This window comes from Populus alba, chromosome 14 (genome assembly GCF_005239225.2).
Source record: "Populus alba chromosome 14, ASM523922v2, whole genome shotgun sequence".
In the NCBI taxonomy this organism is placed as follows: Eukaryota; Viridiplantae; Streptophyta; class Magnoliopsida; order Malpighiales; family Salicaceae; genus Populus; species Populus alba.
In genome coordinates this window covers 8,918,580-8,932,137 of record NC_133297.1, presented here as the reverse complement: position 1 = coordinate 8,932,137, position 13,558 = coordinate 8,918,580, and the positions used below count along the sequence as shown (strand labels likewise).

Genomic DNA, 13,558 nt, shown 5'->3' with positions numbered 1-13,558 from the left:
CACGCAAGTCTACGTGGAAGGAGTCATTTTCATATATACTTGTATTCTATTTCCATAGACATCCTAATTTATGATTATAGTAGCGACTGCGCGTGCAGCAGGTTCAGAGAAGTTTGGCCCCACATCAGCACACCAGTATCCTCTGATGTATTCATCACTCACTCTCACAAATTATTCTTTTAGCTTGGTAGATCCTTCATCATGTCTCGTATACTTTACATATATGAATGAGAGTTCTTGTCCTCATCTCCCTCGATCACCATAGACCAACTCGCTCGCATGACAAGCGGAAAGTTGGAATATTCTACTTTCTGTTTTGATAATTAGTTTATCGTGCATTACATCACTAACAGTAATGATATTGCTACATCTATCTCTAAGTTTGTGATTGGATCATCATTCATCCATGCATAAATTGTTTAACCAGTTCATTTTGACAGATGAAACAAAAACTTCATTACATTCAGATATGCAATCCCTTTTAGAAATGGATGCTTTATCTTCTTGAAATCCCTCAAACAAATATTGCTTGAGTATTGATGTAGTCCTATATATCTTGCTTGAGTATTGATATGATCCATGCATGTATATTTATGTTCGAAAACAAAATAATGGTGGATGTTTAAGCTCTAGCTAGCATTCTACATATATGCATGACATGCAATTAATTTTGAACAAAAGTTGAAGAACTAAACTTGTCATATAATATGTTTGAGGAGAAGATCAAAATACACGACTCCACATTCATCACATAATTACTTAGAGTTGCCATGATACCAGATTCATGGATTCTCTTTCAATTATATAAATGCATAAATAATATGGAAATCACTTTACTTATGAATCTAGTAGCTCAACAATAATCCATTTCATTATGCAGGTTGGATCTAGGAACGCCCTCCATCAAACAGGAAACTGGAGGAATAGTTAGAGTTCGGAAATCCCCATATGCATTCCAACAATATGGATCGAGTACTAAATCTCCCTCGGCAGGAAGAAGCTCAATATCTGAGAGCGTTAAGTTCGTACATGGTACCGAGTCACTGCAGGCGAAATGCATTGGTGGGCTTCGAATATTGTAAGTTCCTTTTATGTTTTCGTAGAGAATGTCTGATACTGAAAGAGAAGATGATTGGTTGGTGCACCCCTTGCTGAGGCAGTAGAATTGATCAATTATTATCGGATTCCTGACATTGTCCATGTGAATATTACTGAATGTTATTCCCGATACTGCTCCTGATCCACCTTGCCATGTCTTGATCCTAACTCCATTATCCGAGACTCTAATCACCGAATCCCTGACTGTGATATTGGAAACACAGGCTCGGGAATTGTGATTTCCTAGACTCCCGATGCTGTTTTAAATCCGATGAAAGGAAGAATTTGTAAGAGATTAGCTTAGAATTCCAAAGAAAAATGTGATAGAAAAAATTCTAAGAAAAGAATCCTATATATAGAAAACCAGTAACATTCTGTACATACCTGATTCCATGACTCGGTCCACATGTAATGTTCCTTATGTCCACATCATAACAACCTGACCCGATTGATACACAATCATCGCCTATGAACAGGTAAATATCAAACAACTTGATGTTAGTGAGCTTTTGAGGGAAGCTATAAATGGAGAAGGAGAAATATTTTTATGTCCTGCACTCACCATTAGAGATCACTGAATTATATATTTCCACACCATTGGTGTTCTCTATGTGAATTCCATCTGTGTTGGGACTTAAAGCAGGAGCAGTAATGTGAATTGATTCTACATGAACATTCTTGCAGTTGTCAAATCTGAAGTTGAACTGCGGGCTGTTCTTGATTTTAAGTCCTTGCACGGTTAAGTTTGAGCTCATGAAGAACCTTATGGCCTGCATCACAAATGTTATGTTAAGCTCAATCGATCCAAAAGGTAATTTGCAATGAGCATGAAAATAGAAGTTGTGAGTACTGTAGATGACTTACAGTTGGACTATCACAAGGTCCAGGCATTGTTGTTCCATTTATTCCCTGTGCCATATATGAAAAGGATCAGTAATGCAAGTCAACCCTAATTTTTCCAGGTTGCAATAAAGTAGAATTTCAGCAATTTATACCTTGTGGGGTTTACAAGGGAGATCCCACCATTTCTCTCCTCTTCCGTCTATTACACCACCTCCCAGAAGTGACATTTCGTTTATTCTGTAAAATACAAGCCATTGACGCCGGCTGTTCTTCTGTGGCCAATAGTCAGGTCCGTCAGGTGGCATAAGAGTCCCATCAACCTTCTCATTGAACAGAACGTAACCAATTACCAGAATTAGCAAGTCCTTACAAACCTCAAGAGGCACAAAAAACAACATGACAGGACTGACAAAGGATGTTACCTGAAACACTAGGCCACCATGACAAGGACCAGTGAAAATTGTAGATTGGATCATGAATTCGAAACCATAAGGAACAAGGATGACAGCAGAATCATCTTGGTTGCAGGCCGCGTCCCATGCCATCTTGAACGCGTCCGTGTCATCTGTTATGCCATCACCAATAGCCCCAAAACTTCGTACATCGAAAACTCCAGTAGAGTTGCCACTCCCACCAGATGGATTAGCAGGAACGGGTGGATGAGAGGCAGGTTCAGGTGGAGGAGTGGGAGGTTCTGAAATGGTTGATGATTTGTGAAGATGACTATGCTTGTGGTGTTGTGTATGGTAATGCCGCCTAGCTTGGATGCAAAGGAAGAGGCAAATGAAAGAAATACCAAATACTAGTAACCAGACGCGAGAATGCTTCATTTTAAGCTCAACTTGGCTGAGTCTTAAATAGTGGAAACAAGAGAATTCTCTTCTAGAGAAAGTCTTTCCACTTGTTGGAACAAAAAAGAAAACCTGTTCGATTTTGCACTATGAATTATCTGAAACAAGATCTAAAGAATGCGCGTAAGTTGTGGGAAGTTGAAACAAGCCAGTGGCTTGTACAAGTGACTGTGAGCACCAGAGCAACTTGCCAAAGATGAACTAAGTTTGTCTTTGGAATGTATGCAGAATCAGAAAGGCCCGATTCCATATTTATAATAACAGTGGATAGTGGAAGCGACTTTGAGAAACGTTAATTTGCACCATACACGTTTTTTAATGGTTTTGGTGGCGGGAACATATATACCGAATTCCTCACAGGCATTTCTTTTTTATTTTGTAGAGAATGTGGAGTCTGCAGATGACTGTTCTGGAAAAAGGTAAAAGGAATTACAGCAAGAGCCGATAAGCCCCCCACGTTCCTCCCATAACTTTCACTTTCATCAGTTATTTCAAGAATGTCACATATTATAATGCCCATAAGCTTGACAACATATCTTTTTGAGAGGATCGACATTGATTTTTGTGACTGGCCCTGAAATTTGTAAAATTTCTATCTAGATTTCAGCGTTGTTTAAATTAAGCAGTGTTACGATTGAAGCTACATTTGAAAACACTTGGGTTTTGAGCTTGTGTAACGCAGCCAGAACTATAAAAATCGAGATCGAAACGAAAACAGCCTGAGAAAAATCCTGGATACCGTAGTAATCTCACAACAAGCCTGAATATAATATTTTGAGTATCAAAAACTATATGAATATTGGTTCCATAAGTTAGGCTTAAATAACTATAGTTGAAAAAATTACAAATTATGATAAATTCTGATTTATTCAATAAAGTAAAATAAAATTTTAAAACAAGTTAGCAAAATTTAATTAAAAATTGGAAGAAAAAAAATCACCACAAAATAAAGTCCCGAAAAGTCAACAAAAAATAGCAAAAAACACAAAACAAGAAAAATAGAGACCTAAAAGATGGAATTTGGGGTTCGAAACAACCCCCAACAAGCGTAGCTCTTTGCCTGCGACGTGTGCCTTGGTACAAGGTTTTTGAATTGCAATGATTTGCGTCATTTTGACACCCGTAACAAGAGTTATGGCCAAAATACTGTAGGGTGTGCAAAAACATTCCCAAATCAAGCTTGAACTATTGTTTTCTGCCATGCTTGTGTTGGTTTTCCTTGTCAAGATAGTCCAGCTCTATCAACTCCGTATCCGATAGCTAAACTCTTCCAAAATCTCTTGCATCATTAAGTACACTAAACACAGCTGATCAAAAGCCACATGCCCTCGGGGTTGCAGATAAGTTATATTTGGTTTCCCATGATGATGGAAAAACCCTTGTTTATGGATTACAATGAATTACTTGCAATATTTCATATTCGCCTGGCTGTTGAGCTGTATATGCATCGTGTTTAATATGATCACTAGCAATCAAGCAAATGTTTAACCCAGTATTATGCTTTACTAATTACCCATTGAAACATGGCAGATGCTAGGTGGTCGTCAAGGTTTTTTTATCACATAATGTAGCATATCTTCATAGGAAGAAATTGTATCCCAGAAAAGAAAAATAGCCTGTCGTGTAAGCAATGAAATTGATGGGTAAAAGAAGTAATATAGGTGAGCAACATCGCTCATGAGGTGACCATCAGGTTTCCATTGAAATAGCTTAAAAAACTTGCTATCACTTCAACAGCATTTGTATGATTCGACAAAAAAGAATGGCAGCGACCCACTTTTCGAAGGTGGACCGCTTTAAGAACTGGACGGTGAATGCCTGCCTAAAATTTAGTTATATTTCCTTGTAGTGGGAACTTCACTTGGAGCTCTGGTAAGGTTTGTTGAGTCTTATTTTATAACCGACCAAATCAACGCAAACCATGTCTGGTCATGGTTTCTCCATCGCTCCTTTCGGCGATATGGCCAATGACGTTCAATCTGATGTTCCCATTCTGCGATTGGGATCTGATCGCTTTCACTGTAAGATTGGATATCACTTGAGTTTCAGTCTTCCCAGAAAAGAATTCAGGATGATGCATCTATGCTGGCTGCATGTTATCTGTAGAGAAGAACAATTTTCAGAAACATTTCTGCTAGTGATATTCTATGAAATAACATTTTCTGCAAGTTAGTCAAAGCAGAACAGAACAGCACATTAATTCAATTTCAAAGCCATAATCAATGACATGTCCATAAGCGAATTAAGCTTTTTATTTCAATCAAGAATAGCAAATAATGGAGGAATTTCCGATCTCAGGTGCTTTTTCTATGCTTTCTAGCCGTGCTTATAATTCTTTATGTATGCCTGTTGCTGATATAGAGATCAAAGATGCTCTTTTCTTGTATCGGTCCAGGGTCCGTATAAAGCTTTTGGTATAGATGGCTTGCATGCTGTTCTTGTTAGGTGGTGGTCTTGAGCATATTTCCTCGTCAAAAGCTAGCTTCTTATAAATTCCCTCACCGGCCTCTTCCACGACTGATGTCGGATAACTCCAGCAATCTCCCCCGTCACAAATCTGGCTTTAGGTTGAGGCCACGACAACCAGTTTTTTACTCTGATTGTCGGGTCCAGACTTGCTGGCATACATGAGCTCTGATAGCGATTGTTAGGTGGTCTTGGGCCTCTTTCTCTCAAAAACTAGCTTGTGAGGTGACTCCCACCTCAAATACAGGGTTTCTGTGTCTAGCAATCAGATTTTTAATGCAAAGATTAGCTCGGATCACCATCATACCTTTTGATTCTGCGCTTAGAAGAATTTTCAATCTACAGAATGTTTTGTGCGACAGAATCCCAAACATTTCAATTTATAAGCTGGACGACCTTCATATCTCCTCTTCAAAAATTGTACTGCCTGGATTCCTGGTGCATTATCAATAAGACGAAGTCAGCACCAATGCAGCGGATCTTATCAATAAATATTTCATTCATCTTGTGCAAAGAATAGATTGACTTTAGTCCTCGAAAAGATTACTCAAGCTTCCTAAAGGCACAAGCATGCAAGGAAGGAAGGACTGACACGGAATGGACACTGTAGAATGCTAAAAATACATCTCCCCTGTTATATCTTGAGGTTAATTTAATGATTTCCCAAACCACTGAACCTGAAATGGAAAGCAGACTTGGATATCAAGTTCCCTTTTCACAAAACCCATATTGATGTCCCATTATTCTTTACGAGCAGAATCGCTAGGGCGGTTCCATCATAACTTCCAGTCCACGCATGACTAAAGCGTTGTTGTAAGGAACAAAAAGCCTTTGATGCTGCTTATCTTTGAAATTGGGACCCAACAAATCCCATATGCCTAACATGCAAGGACTACAATTTTCAACACCATATACAGGGTATTCATTTGATTTTTCACTTTCTCAACTTCAATGCTAACAACTCTTGACCATCCTTGTACGAACAAGCCACAATGTTCAGACATCCATGAATCGTGTAAGAATGATAGAACAAGCAGAGTTGCATGATCTGGTTTGCAGCTAAAATACAACCAACACCGAGGACAAAAAAACCTCCTTTCAATGTAAAATCCTCATCATATGGGATCGAATTGTAGTCAAGAAAACTACAAAAGCAATAAATTGTGGTATTGCAATTTGTCTCACTTAAAATTAAGGGTCAGTAAAGCCATGGAAGTCTTAACAACAGACTAAGCAGAACCTTCTTTACCTGCTCTTTACACAAAGATGGAAGATGAACATAACCTAATAAATAATTATCAAAATGGAATAAAAGAACTGGGGATGCATAACAAATAACACAGCCTGAATATGATTCACTTTAAACAGACCACTAGCTACTTCTCTACAGCGGAGCACATTTTTCTGCGAGGAGCAGACAGCCAGACAACAAAGTACCGCATCATAACCCAAGGAAGGCACATTGCTTTCTTGCATGCTCTGGGATCAACTTGACAAGCATCTCAAGGGGCACTCCTTTCAGCTCTGACCAAGAGTAGACAGACATCAAGAAAGTTATTAACAGGAACTTCAATGGAATAATGAAAGAACATTAAGAATTGGTCATACCATGAGGCTTAAAATTGAACAGTGGTGGAAGGAAGCGTCCATTTGGCAATCGGGTGTTAGGATCACGCAGCTCATCAAAGAAAGGATGGATTAAAGCCTCCAGCTGCATTGCAAAATAAATTATAAGAATAAATAAATGAAACCAAAAGCATTACCAACCAAAAAAGGAAGCCACAAAACGACAGCATACAGCTAAAACCTGAAGAGGCCCATTCATTCATTCAATCAATGCTACATTGCACATACAATAGAAAGCTCACTACAAGTCTACAAGGTAAATGCCTAATTGGGGTTCCCCATTTCCCTAATATTCTGTCTGAAAATTAGTACATCTAAAGTGGTATTCCCTCAAAGGTCAAATAAGAAGTCAGATCTGATTCATCTCTTAAATGGTACAACTGACAAAAAGATGCATTAAGTACCTGGAATGACTTCAAAATACAAAGAGTGGACACACATGGAGAGTATCTTTTGTACAAGGAATCAACAATTTATGATCAGAAAATACAGTAGAGTAGGTAATGGAGAAAGATAAGCACTTCAAAGAATAATTTTTCATTTAATCTTGCTGTGCAATACAAAGAAAATAAATAACAATATTCAAAGGATCTTGCTGGAATTTTATACTCACAGCTGTGCTTCGGAGGTTCGGAGAATACTGTAATAGTCTGGAGACAAGGTCCACAGCTTCAGGGGGTGTGCGCTTGTGGAATATCTGTCAATCATATGCAGGCATATAGGTGAATAATTCATGTAATTTGTACGTGCTTATTTTTTAGAGACAGGGCAGAAGTAATTTTTACTGGTACCTTGTGCCACGGGTGAGCTTTAATTTGAGGAAATTTGAACTCTGTGTAATTAGGATTCATGCACTTAATTTCCTCCCTTGTTGGGGTACCCAAAACCTGCATGAGAATACATAAATTACATGGGAGAAAAGAGCCTACAATGGAGAAGAGAGCTAGAAATTTCCAATCTCAGCAACATAACCCAAAATGATCCCTCTAAATTCAATATAAATGCGACAATACATAATTAAAACTTCACCACTTCACCCATTGTTCAGGATGGGAATAGGCTCATAGGATTAGGAATTGTAAGGAACATCCCACTTTTCATGACATCTATAATCATGTGACGAACTGAAAGTGAATGTTTTCTTTATACAGACCAATCTAGCACTTTTTTTGTGAGAAGCATAGTTCCAATCCTTCCTTCCTGCTCCCTCCTCCCCTCCTGCCCCAAAAGTTCTTTTTCTTTATTTTCATGCCATTACACTTTTTATCAAGGTATTGTATGGGAAACAATTATTACCTTTATAATTTCAACCAGCTGGTCTACTCCGCTCTCACCCGGAAAAAGAGGCTGTCATCAACAGAAATATTGGTGTCACTTGTATAATTTACTAACAAAATGTACAGGAAGAAAACCTTGTAAAAAACAAAACTACCTACCTGTCCAAGCAGTAATTCAGCCAGAACACAACCCGCAGACCAGATGTCAATGGCAGAGGTGTACTCAGTTGCACCAAAAATAAGTTCAGGTGCTCGATAGTACCTGGAACATATGTAAGATATGTTTGGCTCTCCTTTAACCTGTCAAAAGCAACCAAAATTAGAATGATTTACATTATGTGAATTGTAACTCAAAATTATGACATGATTCCAGAATAGGAAAATACAAACCAAAACTTTTGCACTTCCAAAGTCACATAGTTTCACTTGGTGCGTATGTGGGTTCACCTGTTCCAAATAAATACAACAGATTCACAATTAGAGAAAGTAATATTGCAAGTACATAATAAAAAGACAACAAAGTAGGATTGACATATCAAAAAACAATACTAAAGTTTTGTATTAAAAGCACATTTATTAGTTTGCCGCACAAACATTCAACATTGGAGATCCTACTCCAAGTAAGACAAAAACCAAGTACCCTTGTTAACATACCAATAAGTTTTGAGGCTTTATGTCTCTATGGCACACTCCAATACTATTGTGAATGTAAGCAAGAGATCTACAAATCTGTCCATGAGTAAGGAAAAAAGGTCAAATAAGAGCCATAAGTTAATGAACTTGCATCCGTTGAACCTCATATGAAATAACCTATATCTAACGAATAACAAGCACATCTCAGATAGGAAAGAAAGCACTTATACAACTCATACCTGATAAAAGTAAAGTTTGACATATATCAGTGGCATCCTTTGACTCATCTTACTGTAGTGTTTGATTACTCGGTGGATGGTCTCAGGGACATACTCAAGTACCAGATTAAGATAGAGTTCATCTTTTTCAGTTGTCGAGAAGAAACAGTGTTTCAGAGACACTACATTAGGGTGATCTAGAAGACGCATGGTTTGCAGCTCCCGGTTCTTGTACCTTTTATCTTGCAGAACCTTTTTAATAGCAACAGTTTCGCCAGTCTCTAAACATTTAGCCTGAAGCAACACCACAGCAGAAAAGAAAATTTAGTGCCTCATCCAAATATAAATCCAAACAGCATGTGAGAATCAACCAGCTAAAAGCATGCATATCAGCATTACATCTAGACAACAACTTACTTGGAACACCACTCCAAAAGATCCGTGCCCAACAACACGTTCAGCCATATAGCTTATTGTCTGCATTCATCAGAGAGCAAATTATATCATATAAAAACAACATCAGAATCTATTTGACCAAGAGGCTAACATTTAAGGATAATAACCTGCTTTGGTTGGCCATTTTTGCCACCAATTGTTGTCACAATTATATGACCTGTCTCGGTTCCATTACCGTCAACCACAGTTGCTTCCATTTCCTGAAAAATCATTAGACATTTTCCTTCCAAGTATATAATATTGCAACCAAGCAATCAACAAGTGGTGGGTGATGAACATGAAGGCAATCTCAGTTTAGTGGAGATGGCAGCTTGTGTACCTTGTCATCCCTAATTTTCATGTCATTCATCTCGTCAGGCAACTTATCAACACCAGCTGAGTTTCCACTTCTATCTCGCAATCCAGGAGCAGGGACAACACTTACAGCAGCCATTCTCTCAAAAAAAGAAAGTAATAAAGAAGATCCTCTTAGGAATTCACCTTGCCAACTCAATCAAGATTCTGCAACTTACCTGTGTATAAGACTTATCACGGTTAGCTGTTTCATGTAAAAGAAAAGGAGCATGTCATCAATGCATAAGCAAAATCTAGGTCCCTTTTGATACAAGTGCAGTTGCCAAGCTAATATAAGACGATTTTTACACACCAACAATCTTAACAAGGAAAAATGATAAAAACAAAGTGTAAGGAGCCATCCAGGCATACTGCCTGTATTACAGAACGTAGACATGCATTCTACTTAAATTCATGTGATGTGTTGTTACTAAGACCTTGGTTAGATCATGAAGAGTTGATTAACAAAATGCCATGTGCAACCAAATCATCTGTTATTAAACAGGTAGATTTGAAGATCAATTAAACTTCGCATGAGAGATGCTTTTAAAGGTTAAGAGATTAATGGATTTAACATAGAAATCAATGGCCATACTCCACTGGACAAGCAGTTGCAAGCTAGGCTCCTATTAGCACTAAAGCAAACAGCCAAACACCAACTTCATGCACTGCTAAGATGCTGAAAAGGGCAGGGTCAGGTCAAAGATGTTTAATTTCTTTCACCATACACACTAATCATTAATCTCAGACAAGTTTGGTCAGTTATTTCTCATCTCTCTATAAACCCCTACAAACCAAAGGCATAAGAGAGAGCACGATAAGTTTCACTAAGATGGGTTTTTTTTGTCTGGGCAGCCAACACTGAAGTTAGCTTGAAATGGGATTTATTAGCCTTTTATTTTTTTTCCTGTTAAGCACCATTAAAACACATTTTGAGTAGAGGCTAAGCAAAGCCAAGGAAAAAAAAAAAAGAAGTTAACTGAAAGGAAAATGAAGATCCACAAAACTCCCAAATTTTTGCGTAGTTATCACAAGACCAAAAAAAACATGAGCAGAACTACTAGTAGCAAAAGAAATGAAAACCATAAAAGCAAAGATCTTTCCTGATGCACACACAGATCAAACATAAGCAACAACGAAACTAACCTGATCTATAAACTAAAAACACAAAGATTAACTTCTGAAAACGAGAGGGGGGGGGGAACCCACTTGAAAAAAAAATCCATCAAAAATAAAAATCAGCATGGTGGAAAGGGAGAAACTTACTCAAGACTCGGAGATCAGGTCAAGAAATGGGATTGCAGGACGAGGCAAAATCATGACAGGATTTCACAAAATAAATGGTTTTCGGTGTAGATTTTGGAATAGGTCTTTTTACCAAAGTACTCAGTAGGACTGCCCTATTTTGTTCTTCGACACAGATAGAGATAGACAGATGGATGGATGGAGAGAGAGAAGACAGTCCAACAGCCCAAACATTTATGTGTTGTTCTTGTATTTCTCACTTTCCTTCTTTTTGACCGTTCAACCCTGGCTGGCCCCCACCACTCTTCCACTTTCAAACTTTCCCCGTCTCCTCCCTTTTGAATAAATCAATTTTTATTTTATTTTTTAGTCTACTCCCAATGAGGCCTTGCCACAGCCAAAGCGTAAATTAAAGGTAGATTCTCCGGTCAGCAGTCGAGACCAAAGATTTTCGTAAATAACACTTTAAGCTGTGTAGTTTTGTGGGATTCTGAAAAATATTTGACGGTTTGGATTTTTGACCAGCTACAGCCGGTTGGACTCGGTCGGATTCTGTTATCATGCCGTCTCCAATTATTGCTGGTGATGTATTTATGATGCGATTAACATGAAAAATGGCGTTGTTTCCACTGTGTAATTTCTCAAGCTGTTTCTTCATTAATCTTTCCTTCTTTCAAAATTTTTCTCGCTGTATTTGAATGCAAAACATCAGTTCAATCCTAACCTCTTTAATCAGGAAGATTAGTGTCTGTTTAAGACAGCGTTTCAGCTGAGATTTTAAAAAATATATATATATTTTTAAATTGTTTTAATATATTAATATAAAAAAATATTATTTTTAAATAAAAAATTTCTTTTCAAAACAATTATTATCACTATTTCAAACACCTTATTCCTGGAAAAAATGGTATAGTCTTAACATTATAATTTCAGGACAGTGAGTATTCATGTGAAAGGGAAAGAAATTTGATGTGTGGTTTTTGATATAGATTTTAAAGAATTTTTACAAATAATTTTTAATATTTGTGTTGTTTATTAGATTTATAGATTTCTGTGATGGAGGACAAGGTATAAATCCTCCCACGTAATCTTGGATTCCGATCTGAGCTCACTGACCTTTCATTCAATCACACGCCACCATTTGAACGCTCCCCTGAGCTTTGCTTGACCCCATTCCTTGGAGCTTAGTTTTTAAACCTGGTGGTGGCTGCTCCGATTTAACATCTGGGTTCTGAGTTTTACTCGAATCCCACATCGACCCGCTATTCAATAATATATTAGTTATTTTATAAAAAAATAATTGGATATCCTGTTGATTTTAAATTAATTATATATTTCTTTATTTAATGGAGCCATATTATGCCTTTGGGATTTCAAGGTATCTATTGGAATTAAGTTGGTTTTAAGTATCATGAATCCTTAATCAAATTATTCTACTTTCCTTAATCCAATATGATAAATCAACTCTCCCCACCTTGATGACGTGGTTTGATTCCCTGTGTATTCTCGGGGACTGCAACCACGAGAGGAGGCTCAAATTGGTCCCAGCCAGGGCAACATGTTTCGAGGGTCCCAGGGAAGTGGGTGTGGTTTGGTTTGGTCCTTTTTTTATTCAATGTACACTGTATTTGGAGATCGTTTAGAATTGTATTTTAAAGTTTAAACATTGTTTTTCAAAATTTTGATTTTTTTAATTAATTTTTTATTATTTTTTATTATTTTATTTATGTCAAAAATAATTTTTAAAAAATATTATTTTAATATATTTTTTAAAAAAAATACTTTAAAAAACAATATACTAGAAAATCAAACCCTTCTTATTCTTACTTAATGGAAAAAAGTAAAATAAAATACATTATCCTGTCCATCTAAGAGAGTGTTTGGCATTGCGTTTGTAACTGCGTTTCGTCAAATTTTGAAATTTTTTTTTTTTTTTTTTTGCTAAAATTGAGTTCGGTTTGTACTTTTTGGATCGTTTTGATGTGCTGATGTCAAAAATGATTTTTAAAAAATAAAAAAACATCATTGGCATGCTTTTCGGCACGAAAAGCTATTTGAAAAGCAACCGCTACCACACTACCAAACACGCTCTAAGCCACGTGGAATTGGATAGAGATCTCCTTGGCAACTTCGAAGAACACTGTAAAATGCAATATAAAAAGGGTTAATTACATTGTGCAGTGCAGTCCCTGTACTACGTTTATGTGATCAATCGAGTCTTCTTTTTAATAGTTTGATAAATCCAATCCTTCTACTTTGTCTTTCATTTACAATCAACATCTACCATCCAGGACATCGTTAGCACTAATTGAAGTCTGATTTGACATGATCTTCAATTTCCAGAAGCAAAAATGTTTTCTAAAATAAAATTCATTTTTTAAAACATTTCGAGAATATTAAAAAGACAAAAAAATAGTAATAGGATTAGTTCTTAATCATTTTTTCCCTCAGTTCGATTGATAAAAATACTTTTTTTTTTATGTTTTTATGTTATTTGATGGGGGCATTACTG

The 13,558-nt window shown here is 37.0% G+C and overlaps 2 protein-coding genes across 2 annotated transcripts; both read right to left on the bottom strand.

The window, feature by feature from the left end:
* Positions 1–685: 685 nt before the first annotated feature.
* LOC118041098 (polygalacturonase At1g48100) lies at positions 686–3,339 on the bottom strand. Its single transcript, XM_035048229.2, has 6 exons — positions 2,364–3,339; positions 2,094–2,261; positions 1,963–2,007; positions 1,661–1,868; positions 1,483–1,564; positions 686–1,355 (listed from the first exon to the last, which is right to left on the bottom strand). The coding sequence occupies exons 1-6, from the start codon at positions 2,769–2,771 to the stop codon at positions 854–856; spliced, it is 1,413 nt and encodes a 470-aa protein (XP_034904120.1). The 5' UTR covers positions 2,772–3,339; the 3' UTR covers positions 686–853.
* Positions 3,340–6,404: 3,065 nt separating this feature from the next.
* LOC118041099 (shaggy-related protein kinase alpha) lies at positions 6,405–11,266 on the bottom strand. The gene is made up of 13 exons (XM_035048230.2): positions 11,068–11,266; positions 9,788–9,980; positions 9,576–9,668; positions 9,430–9,489; positions 9,034–9,306; positions 8,816–8,890; positions 8,552–8,608; positions 8,321–8,461; positions 8,181–8,231; positions 7,676–7,771; positions 7,498–7,581; positions 6,867–6,969; positions 6,405–6,782 (listed from the first exon to the last, which is right to left on the bottom strand). The coding sequence occupies exons 2-13, from the start codon at positions 9,899–9,901 to the stop codon at positions 6,700–6,702; spliced, it is 1,230 nt and encodes a 409-aa protein (XP_034904121.1). The 5' UTR covers positions 9,902–9,980; positions 11,068–11,266; the 3' UTR covers positions 6,405–6,699.
* Between the last annotated feature and the right edge of the window lie 2,292 nt (positions 11,267–13,558).

Bases quoted from the DNA above. Each gene is read 5' to 3' on its own strand.
- LOC118041098 (XM_035048229.2), bottom strand. From the start codon at position 2,771: ATGAAGCATTCTCGCGTCTGGTTACTAGTATTTGGTATTTCTTTCATT. The intron at 2,262-2,363 runs GTAACATCCTTT...TTCAATGAGAAG, and splicing joins ATGGTGGCCTAGTGTTTCAG to GTTGATGGGACTCTTATGCC. The intron at 1,565-1,660 runs GTGAGTGCAGGA...ACCTGTTCATAG, and splicing joins TAATTCAGTGATCTCTAATG to GCGATGATTGTGTATCAATC.
- LOC118041099 (XM_035048230.2), bottom strand. From the start codon at position 9,901: ATGGCTGCTGTAAGTGTTGTCCCTGCTCCTGGATTGCGAGATAGAAGT. The intron at 7,582-7,675 runs GTACCAGTAAAA...TATGATTGACAG, and splicing joins AAGCTCACCCGTGGCACAAG to ATATTCCACAAGCGCACACC. The intron at 6,783-6,866 runs GTATGACCAATT...ACTCTTGGTCAG, and splicing joins GTTCAATTTTAAGCCTCATG to AGCTGAAAGGAGTGCCCCTT.